At 41.7% G+C, this 11,110-nt stretch overlaps 1 protein-coding gene across 3 annotated transcripts in view; it reads right to left on the bottom strand.

Annotated features, from left to right (window-relative positions):
- M1ap (meiosis 1 associated protein) overlaps positions 1–11,110 on the bottom strand; it is an 83,038-nt gene that overhangs the window by 57,649 nt on the left and 14,279 nt on the right. For all 3 annotated transcript variants that reach the window (XM_021164813.1, XM_021164811.1, XM_021164812.1), the window contains exon 2: positions 5,008–5,193. In XM_021164813.1, the coding sequence (XP_021020472.1) occupies positions 5,008–5,193 (186 nt within the window). The remainder of the gene's footprint in view (positions 1–5,007; positions 5,194–11,110) is intronic.

Below are 11,110 nucleotides of genomic sequence, written 5' to 3'. Positions count from 1 at the left end.
CTCCCTTCCTCTCTCTCTCTCTCTCTCTCTCTCTCTCTTTCTTTCTTTCTTTCTTTCTTTCTTTCTTTCTTTCTTTCTTTCTTTCTTCCTTTCTTCCTTTCTCTCTCTCTCTCTTTCTTCTTTCTTTCTTTCTTTCTTTCTTTCTTTCTTTCTTTCTTTCTTTCTTTCTTTCTTTCTTTCTTTTCTCTTTCTCTCTATTTTTTTTGAGACAGGGTTTCCCTGTGTAGCTCTGGCTGTCCTGGAACTCACTCTGTAGACCAAGATGGCCTCAAACTCAGATATCTGCCTGCTTCTGCCTCCTGAGTGCTGGGATTAAAGGTGTGCACCACTACCACCTGGCTATAGATACACATTTCTAACCGATATTATTGTCCTTCTTCTCACCCTTCTCAAGTATGATTTCATACAAATTGTAGCTTGATGAATTATTTCCTCTTAATACTAGATATTTCATTTTATCATCTTTTTATCTTGAATGATTTTGAAGAAGCTGAATCTAACCCTTGCTCCTCCCTTTCATTCCTGTTACTCCTCTTCATTTCATGAGTCAGTTTTGTTCTTACTTTATTACTTTATGTCATGTATGCATATGATTTTATATATCTGTAAAAAGTCCAAGACCCACAAATGAGAAAACGTGACTTTTTTCCTTCTGACTTAATTCACTTAGTTAGATAATCTCGTGATACATTCATTTTCCAAAAAATGATGCAATAAGAGGTTATCTTGTCTATGGTTGAACAAAGTTCCACTGTGAACATATATCACCTTTTCATGCATCCTTCTATTGAAAGACATCTAGACTGACTCCATAATTTAGCTACTGTGGATACAATAAGAGTTGGTGTGGTCCATGGTCTGTTGCTTATTTGGATGCTCCTTGACTTCACTTAGAAGTATATTAGGATCTTCTTCCATTTATTACACATTCCTATGATTATTCTTTTAACTTTTTTTTTTTGTGTGTGATTTCCTCTAATTCACTTTCACTGAATCCCTCACTGGAGAACTGGCATTTTCCAGAGGAGTCCCATTGCCTTGATTTCTTCATGTCTCTTGTATTTCTTCATTGTTACTTGTGCATTTAGGGTTAACCCATTGGCTGGATTTAAAAAGCCAGCTGCATTTTTCCAGTTGAGGTGTTGAAGCTGAGTTGTCATTCCCTCCCACGGTGAGTGGTGTGGTTCAGTAGCTGAATCCCCAGTCCTTGTGCCAGGGTGTCGGGCACCATCCACTACACCACTCCAAGAGTAGAGTATTAACTGTAGAAGCCACCACACTATGTAAATATCATAGTATTTAAAAACGGTCACCTAACTTTAATAACTATCAGGATACAAAGAAACAAGGACAGTGCAGTGTGCACCAAGCTACTAGTTACTAAGGCTAGGAAACAGGCCTAGGAAGGACGGGATCAGTGTTAGAGCAACTGAGAAAACACATGGGAGAATGAAGCTGGGATATTAGTAGGATCAACGGTTTAAAGAAGCCACAGAAAATTATATCTAAGAGGTAAAGGGAAAAAGGCATGGGAAAGAGAGAGGAAGGAATGAGAGAGAGTCCATGATAGGACAAGTGTGGGAACACAGAATAATCATGAAACCTAATCAGGCAACATAAAAAAAAAAAACTATTAAGAGATACTTATATAACCCAAAGATCTTTTAAAAAACTCACATGGTGCTTTCCCAACACGTACAAACTTCTGAGTTCAATGACCCTCCACATGAGTTATGTAATATGTCCCATGTATCATATGTATTTTATATAACATTAGTCAGGATTTCTTCCTTGACAGGATACTACTGAGCTCCTCCTTGCCCTGTGATATCTTCTGTAGCAAACTGACAGGATTTGAGGGTTAGAGGTCCAGTTCAAACCCGTAAAACCAGATTCCCGGGCATGCCTTGTGAATAGTGGAGTACACACGTATAACCGTTTGGGTTGAGTTTTTGCTTGGTGTCCAGTAGGTGTCAGCACGTCCTCATTTTTCAGCCCCAGCCCTCCACATGGACTAGAATTTGGGTAGTTCCCATCCATGCCTGTTTCATGTGTACTGGCTGATTAGATTTCCCAAGCTTGGTTTGTTACACATTCTTGTTACGAACAGTCAGATTTCTGATTTGTTTGTTTGTTTGTTTTGGAGATAGTCTTACAATTTAGATCTGGATGGCCTGTAACTCATTATGTAGATGAAGTTGGCCTGAACTCATGGAGATACTTTGTCCCCAGTGCTGGGAGCCTCAGCTTGAATTAAACTCTAAGGCTCTGATGTGGTTATGCCTGGGCTACTGTTTGCCATTTTAGCTCGAAATGGTTGTCCTACCAGGACTCAAGCTGCCTGTTCGCATCAGTGTGGTTGTTTAGATCAGGCTGGTTTGTGGTGGCTCTGTGGATCTGCCATGACTGCCGTGAATTATAGGGATGTTTCACCATGCCCTGTTCTCTGCTGGCTATCAATCCTTGTTCTCTAAATTCTACAGTCAAGTGCCAGATATGTTGGTACATGATTATAATGCTAACACTTGGAAGGCAGAGGTAGGAAGATCTCCAAAAATATGAGCACAGCCTTGTCTACATTGTAGGTTCCAGGTCATTCCAGGCCTACATAGTTGTGACTTTGTCTCAAAAATAAATAAACATACAAATACACACACACACACAAATAGATTCTACAGTCAGATAATTCTAGCATACCTGCCATGACTGGTTCTAATACCTATTCTAACTTCAAATGGTGTGTCTTGCCTTTTATTCCGCTTGTCATCTTCTGTGATAGACGGGTTCCACTGGGTCAAAGATGTTATTGCAATTGGCCTTTACAAATGTGGTATTTGTGTGAAAGGACACATTCTCTACTATTATTATTTTCTATTCAAATAATAAGAGTAATACGTTTTAAAAATCTCACGTAATCAAGTTTTTAAACATTTTTTTAAGATTTATTTTTATGATTTTATGTGTGTGGGTGTTTCACCTGCGAGAGCATCTGGGCACCACATGTGTGACTGGTGTCTGAGAAGGTGATGAGCTTCTATGTGGGTGCTGGGAATTGAACTTGGGTCCTTTGCAAGAACAGCAAGTGCTCTTACCCACTCAATCAACTCACCAGCCCCCCCCCCCCCGCAAACAAGTTCGTAAAATAATATTGATATGTGATTATTTGTTCCTAGTCTTCAAGAGAAGCTGCTACTCAAATACAAACTCCACAGGTGTTTCTCAGTGTGTTCTTCCCCCTTGGGTTGGAGCATGGGCACTTGATTGGGCTGGAGTGGGTTAGAGCATGGGGACTCGATTGGGCTGGAGTTGATCATTCTCTCTATGTGGAAGGCTGTAATTAGCTTGAGTTTGCTCTCTCTTGTCCTTCAGGTCAGTTAGGTCAGTTCAAACCCTAGGTTCTGTTTAACTAGTTTCTCCTGGCCACAGAACTTATGAAAGAGAACCACTGAGTGTATTTCAGAACGCCTGTTCTCTCCTGCCCTACCCCCTTGCCATCCAGGTTTGAGTCATAAGGGAATTTCCTCTTAAGGGTCTGGTTGAACTCTTAAGACTTGGAGCTCACAGAAGTGTGTGAGGCCTTAGGACTTCCCTTGGAGTTTTAAATGTTGAGACGTAGCTTTTAGCCGTTTACTGATGTTTGGGTTTTCCTACCCAAGCAGTGGCTCCCATGGAGGTTTTGCTTTAGTGTGCTGTGAGTCTGTCTGATTCTGGAGGCAGCTGTTTGTCCGGTGTTGCAACCTTGCTTCTCCTAGGCATCTAAAGGGAATTGTTGACTTTGCAAGTGTTTTCATAATTGTTGGGACAAAGTGGCAACTTCCACCTTCCTAGCATGTGAAACTGGCAATGGGAAATTAACACCATTATTTTCCAACTCTTCTGTCTGCAGCCAGAGGTCCCTCAAATATTTTAACCCACACTCACGAATGTACCTGTGGAGTGTCCACCCATAACTTATTTATATTTTTATGATTGTCTCAGCCTGGTATCAGAATAGCATCAACTTTGACATTCGCTAATCCCAGAGAAAATTTAGTAAATTTGAGTAAAATTTTGATTGAAGACAATTACAATTTTTTTCTTTATTTTGGGCTCTTTTTTGAGATAAGATTTGACTCAGTAACCTAGCCTGGCCTGGAATCACATAGCCCGTGCTGGTTTAGCCTTGCCTCAATCTCCTATGTGCTGAGATTACAGGTGTGAACCTCCCTGTCTGGCTTTAAGGGTACCCAGATAGAAAGCAGAGCCAATTTAGGGAACGTAACATTTACCCTGCAAACTCAAAATGTCCTGGGCAGGTGTATTTACATTTCATTTTTATTTCAGTTTTTCCTTAGAGTTCACTTTGGTCCCTGTTTTCCAGTTTCTCTTGATGCCCTTCTGTATATTAAGAGCTGAGTAGGTGACACTGAGGACATGGTAGCAGCAGTTAAGAGCACTTGTTGGAGCAGGAGAGATGGTTCCATGGTTCTGAACCTGTACTGTTCTTCCTGAGGACCCGGGTTTGGTTCCCAGCACCCACAGCAGACAGCTCATTATTGCCTATAACCCCAGCTTCAGGGGCCCCAGTGCTCTAGTCTCTGCAGGTACCTGCACACACATGCATATACCCACATACACATAATTGAAAATAAAGTAAAAATTAAAAAATACAAATACATTTGGTGTTCTTTCCCAGTACTTGATTGAGAAACTTACAACTGCGTGTAACTCTAGGTCTGGGTCTCTCTCTCTCTCTCTCTCTCTCTCTCTCTCACACACACACACACACACACACACACACACACACACTCACTCACCAAGAAAAGAAAAGAAAAAGAATTGAGGAGAAAAGAAAATGGTAATGGGATAGAAAAATAATGTAGTCTACTATCAGTTAGCTGAACATCTCATCTTGAAAATGATATTCAATGTATATAAAACGGAACAACATACGGTTAATAAATACTGCAACACTACAGAGATGGGATGGGGAGATGACTTCATGTCGTAAAAAGCAGCATCTCTTACCTCCAGGGAAGTCCAGGGCTGAGCAGCGCTTGAGGCCATGTGACTGCTGTACTGTTTGAACTGCTGGAGCCCATCCTCTACTGCTAGGGGTAGTAAGGCGTGAGGTGGTCTGTGACAACCTTCTACCTGTAACATTCGAAGCTCCGAGATGCAGGCCTGCAGCCTAATGAAGTTCCCTCTCACTTGCTGCAGAGAGAAAGTGAAGCAAAGACACCAAGCTTTAGGAACCCAGCATGCTGGTTAGCTTCTGTCAAATTGACATAGACTAGAGTCACCTGGGAAGAAGAAACGTCAGTCATGGGATTGCCTCCATTAGATTGGTCCGTTAGCTTGTCTGTGGGGACCTTTTCTTGATTAGTGATTGGTGTAGGAAGGCCAATCCTGAGTCGGGAGTTCTGAGTTGTATAAGAAATCAGGCTGAGCAAGCAATGGGGAGCAAGCCAGTGAGGATCTTTCCTCAGTAGTCCCTCCTCCTGCTTGAATTTTGACCTGATTTCCCTCAGTGATAGACTGATTAGGATGTGTAAGCCAAATAAACCCTTCTCTTCCCAAAATGATTTTGGTCATGATGTTTATCATATCAATAGATACTAAACTACGAAACACCCAGGCTTTGATTAATTGGCAGTTTTATTTCATCAATAACTCCTTAGGAGTTCCTCTCCTTCCTAAAACCCTGTATGTCTGAATGACACATACAGAATGTCAATCAGGTTCTAAGTAGTGCACTAAAATTTCTCTAAATCAGAAGGAAGGATGCAGCTAAAAATCTTAGATGCTGTGGATTTATTAGAAACAGGGAAGGAAATGTGATAATTCAGCTACGAGTTCAGTGAAAGGTCTTTGCAACTACTTTAGGTGCATGAGTGTTCTGCACCTAAAATGTGCACCATGTGTATGTCTGGTGCCTTCAGAGGCTGTAAGAGAGCACCAGATTTCCTGGATCCGAAGTTGTGAGCCACTGTGTGGTAGCTGAGAGGCAAGTCGGGGTCCTCTGAAAGAGCAACAAGTGCTCTTAACTGCTGAGCTATGTGTCCAGGCCATGACTATAGTTTTACTTTAGGTGATCTGCAAACTGGAAGTCTAAGAGGGCTAACTTTAGATACTATCTGGGTTTCTTAGTCTGTCACTAAGAGATTCTCTGTTTAAGAATGATGTTTCCCTAGCTTGGTATTACAGCATTCAAGAAGCTGAGGCCGGAGGACTGAGAGTTCAGGCTATTATTAGAGTTCAAGGTATTTGGAGCTATATATATATTGAGAATCTTTCAAACAACAACAAAAATGTTTCTCCTGAAACAAGAATTGTGATGTGGTCTCTCATTTTATAATTGATAAGGATCTATTGAATCCATTCCTCAGGGGCATTTCAGTGAAGATGAGAATCTCACTTAATTTAAGGAGCCCACAAATAAACCCCGGACAAGTGAATCGACCTCATGGTTCTCCTCACCATCCTTTATAAAGACCAGTTCTCCTCCTCCTCCTCTTCCTCTTCCCCCTCCTCTTCTTCCTCCTCCTCTTCTTCCTCCTCCTCCTCTTTTTTTTTTTTTGCAAGTGTCCTTTTTCCCCCCTTGGATATTTTCTTTCTTTCTCTTTTTTTTTATTAGATATTTTCTTTATTTACATTTCAAATGTTATCCCCTTTTCTAGTTTCCCCTCCCAACCCCCCCTATCCCCTCCCCCTCCCTCTGCTCACCAACCCACCCACTCCTGCTTCTTGGCCCTAGCATTCCCCTACACTGGGGGACTGAACACCCTCAGGTCTAAGGGCCTCTCCTCCCACTGATGTCCAACAAGGTCATCTTCTGCCACACATGTGGCCAGCGCCATGGGTTGCTCCATGTATATTCTTTGGTTGATGGTCCAGTCCCCGGGAGCTCCGGGGCGGGGGGGGGGGGGTTGTCTGTTGACACTGTTGCTCCCTTCATGAGGCTGCAAACTCCCTCAGCTCCTTCAGTCCCTTCTCCAACTCCTCTATTGGGGATCCCCAAGCTCAGTCCAATGGTTAGCTGCGAGCTTCCTCCTCTGTATTTGTCAGGCTCTGCCAGAGCCTCTCAGGAGACAGCCGTTATCAGGCTTCTATCAGCAAGCACTTCCCAGCATCCAGAATAAAGTTCAGATTTGGTGGCTGTATATGGGATGGATCCACAGGTGGGGCAGTCTTTGGATGGCCTTTCCATCAGTCTCTGCTCCACACTTTGTCTCCATATTTCCTCCTGTGAGTATCAGGGATCATTTCTATAGTTTGTAACTAAAGACAGGTTCTTAAGGAAGCAATGTAATTTAATCTGATTCTAGTTCAATGATACTTGTAAGGATGTATGAATTCAAAAGAATGTGTGCTAAAGATCTGAGACATTATTTGAAGTAATTCCAAGCATCAGTAAGGTAAGGAAAGGGGAATAAAACCTTTGAATAAGAATGGCCCCCAGAGGTTCATATATTTGCATGTTTAGTTACCAGGGAGTGGAACTGTCTGGTAGGATTAGAAGGCTTAGGGGGTGTGACTTTTTAGGAAGAGGTGTGTCACTGGGTGTGGGCTTTGAGGTTTCAAAAGACCATGCCAGACCCAGTCTCACTCTCTCTGCCTGTGGATCAGGATTAAGGTTTTTAAAAATTATTTATTTACTTTTATTTATTTATATCCCAAATGTTGCCCCTCCCTGTCCCCCCTCACAGAGTTCTTCCCATCCACCCCATCCCCAAATCCCCGTTCCCTGAGGCAACCAGTCTCTACAAGATTAGGCTCATCCTCTCCCACTGAGGCCACTCAGAGCAATTCTCTGCTACATATGTGCAGGAAAGGGGGTGCTTTGGATTAGCCCATCTATGTTCTATCACTGACACTATGTTGTGCTTGCAGACAGGAACCTAACATGGCTGTCCTATGAGAGGTTCTACTAGCAGCTGAATGAGACAGATGCAGATACTTATAGCCAAGCATTGGACTAAGGTCAGGGACTCCTATGGAAAAGTTAGGGGAAGGATTGAAGGAACTGAAGGGGATGGCAACCCCATAGCAAGACCAACAGTGGTCAGCCAACCTGAACCTCTGGGAGCTCTCTGCCATGTTGATAATGAACTAAGCCTCTGAAACTGTAAGCAAGCCCTAGTTAAATGTTTTCTCTTATAAGAGTTGCCATGGTCATGGTGTCACTTCACAGCAATAGAAAGGTGACTAAGACATGACCCAAAAGCAGAAATAAATGATACTTGCCAGGCTTATAAAATCCATGAGTTTGAGCTATAATACTGCCAGGGCAAGAAGACTGTTTAAGTCAGGCTGTTTCACCTTTCTTACTTTGCTTTTGTATGTTCCTCTTTAAGTTTCAGGGAGGGGGTGGGCCTGAAGGCACAAGAAATTAGACATCAATTCTGACACAGAGAAAATAAAAAATCTAGATAGGGAAATAAAAAAAAAACTATTCAAGAAAAGTGAAATCAGACCGTAAATATAGCCTAAAAGATTTATTTGTGCAGAGTATGTATGTGTGTGATTGTATGTACGTGTGTGTGTGTGTGTGTACATGTGCACAGATGGGCACATTTCATGTGGGTTTGTGGAAGTCAGAGGAAAACCTAGAGTCTCTTCCTTGCCTTTCTCTGTGTTTTGAGTCCGGGTCTCTTTGTTGTTTGGTGTTGAACCTGTAAGCCAGCCCTAATCAAATGTTCTTTCTTAATAAGAGTTGCTATGGTCATGGTGACTCTTCACAGCAATAAAACCCAAATTAAGATAGAATGTATGTGCGTAGGTGTCTGTGGTTATATACACGTGACTGTAAGTGCCCGTAGATTCCCTGAACTGAAGTTATAGGCAGCTGTGAGTTGTCTAATATGGATGCTGGTCATTGAATTCAGGTTCTCTCAAAGAGCAGTACATACTCTTAACTTGTGAGCCATCTCTCCAGCCCCAGCACTTTCTGTTTTATGGCTTTTGGGGGAAAAAAATCACTATATTGTGCATTTTTATTTGCCCCTTTTTTGTATGCTTTTATTGTCACAACTAGGAATATGTGAGCCTGTTTGGGTTTTTATCTTCATAACTCCATGTTTATGCGATTCCTTTCAACTTTAGCAGTATTTGACTTGCCACATGACAGAATTACTCTATTTCTTTGTCTTTTTTTTTTAAAGATTTTATTTATTATATGTAAGTACACTGTAGCTGTCTTCAGACACTCCAGAAGAGTGGCGCCAGATCTCGTTGCCGATGGTTGTGAGCCACCATGTGGTTGCTGGGATTTGAACTCTGGACCTTCGGAAGAGCAGTCGGGTGCTCTTACCCACTGAGCCATCTCACCAGCCCCCTATTTCTTTGTCTTATTCTCCCTCTCCTATTGCACTCAGCTATAGTCAACCACAGCATCTTTCTTAGAACTCGCCTTTATCTCTGTTATTTGTTGCTTTGACATGATTTCTTTCGAATATCAGCTACTAAGGATGAGGAAAGAACACTATAGGTAAACCAAAGTGTTCTGAACCCTAACACCTCAATGTAGATTAATTTCAATAAATTCTTTATAATGAAAAATTTTAAAGAATTAGGAAGAATGTCACAGGAAGGACATTCTTCTGGAATCCTCCTTTGAGGGGGAAATTAATCATTTGGGTTAGAATTATTTATATTCATGTCACAATGGCTATAAAAGGAATTCTAATATTTTAATTATGAATTCTCTGTCATGAGTCCTTATAAAAGGTTCAGATTTGATGATACTAAAAAATTAAATGTGAGGGTAATCTTGGGTCCATCCTAGAAATGATCCACCATATGCTGTCTTTCTACATTTACATTTTGGGTGACTCCATGGACAGAAAATGTCAGATGTCTATATAGTTCAGTGAAAATGGATTTAAGGGCCTCTTTTCCTTATAGACTGTATTGTTTGTATACACCAAATGATAGTCGCTCCTGCTATTTCCCTGAACTTTTAACTAGCACTGACTTTACTGTTCTACAGTTAGGAAAATTTGGCTTGTAATTACTTCTGAGTTACCAGTGAGGAGTCCTAGGCGTGACTTTTTTTTTTTTTCCAGGACTGACTATAGGCAATTAAAAGGCTTTACCTGGAAAGTTTCATGGTGGCAGTAGAAAAGTGACTCTGGTGTGCAGCCAATTCACTTCAGTTTCTGAAGGACATGGCCAAGGACTCAGGTTGCCCTGGTATGTCCTGTTCTTGGGATATTTGGCTCCTTATTTCTTGACACCTTAATTCCTAGGTTTCTAAGGCTTATAGTGTGGTTCTCCTCAAGTGCTTCTTCCAAGACTTCTTTATGAGAGGACAGGAAACTTGAATACCCTTTTCTCTATTCTAACTCAGTCTTTTCTACTGGTAGCCTTCCTTCTGCTTTCTTTAACCCCAAGCTTACAAAGCCATCAAAACTTTTTGTCTGGGGTTCACTCAACAGTGTCTTCATCTCTATGAATACATTTAGCTCTCAACCATTCTGAAAAAAAAAAAAAAGTGGGAAAGCTGGGTGTGGTGATGCACAACTGCAATCCCAGCACTCTGAGGAATGAATCAGAATCGCCAGAGGTTTGAAGCTAGCCTGAGCCATGTAGTGAGCTTCATGTCAGTCTGGTCGACAAAGCGAGATATTGAATTAAATAAACAAAAGAATAAGATACAAAATCTACCAGCAACATCACCAATACCACTAACAGCAAAATGGAGTGGGGAATAGGCACTTTTCTCAGGTTAGACTCTTGATTATTCCATTTCGGTAGGTGACTAAAGGCTTAACCTTTTCCCTTGGTTTGTTAGTTTACTTTGACACCTGGTAGGTCAGCTGTTTGCCAGCTTGGATAAGCTCATACAAGCTCATGGTTTTTAGTATAAAACACCCTGCCTTTCCTAGAGAAGCGATTAAGGGAATCAATTGATTTCAAAATGGCCACCTATACTAAGAAGTAACAAGGAGATAAGAGAAATTTTATCACAATATTTGATACTGTGCCAACCACGCGGGACCTGAGACTGCTCTGGTTGGGGAGAGAGAAATCCGGCCCACATAGGGCCACAACCCTCTTCCGGTCAGAAAAGCACCTGAGCAGCTGGGGCGCAGGGTCTGCTGACACTCGCCAACTGCCCACAACACCC

This window comes from Mus caroli, chromosome 6 (genome assembly GCF_900094665.2).
Source record: "Mus caroli chromosome 6, CAROLI_EIJ_v1.1, whole genome shotgun sequence".
NCBI classification, from domain to species: Eukaryota; Metazoa; Chordata; class Mammalia; order Rodentia; family Muridae; genus Mus; species Mus caroli.
Note: the sequence above shows the minus strand (reverse complement) of the source record. Positions and strands in the feature narration are given on the sequence as shown.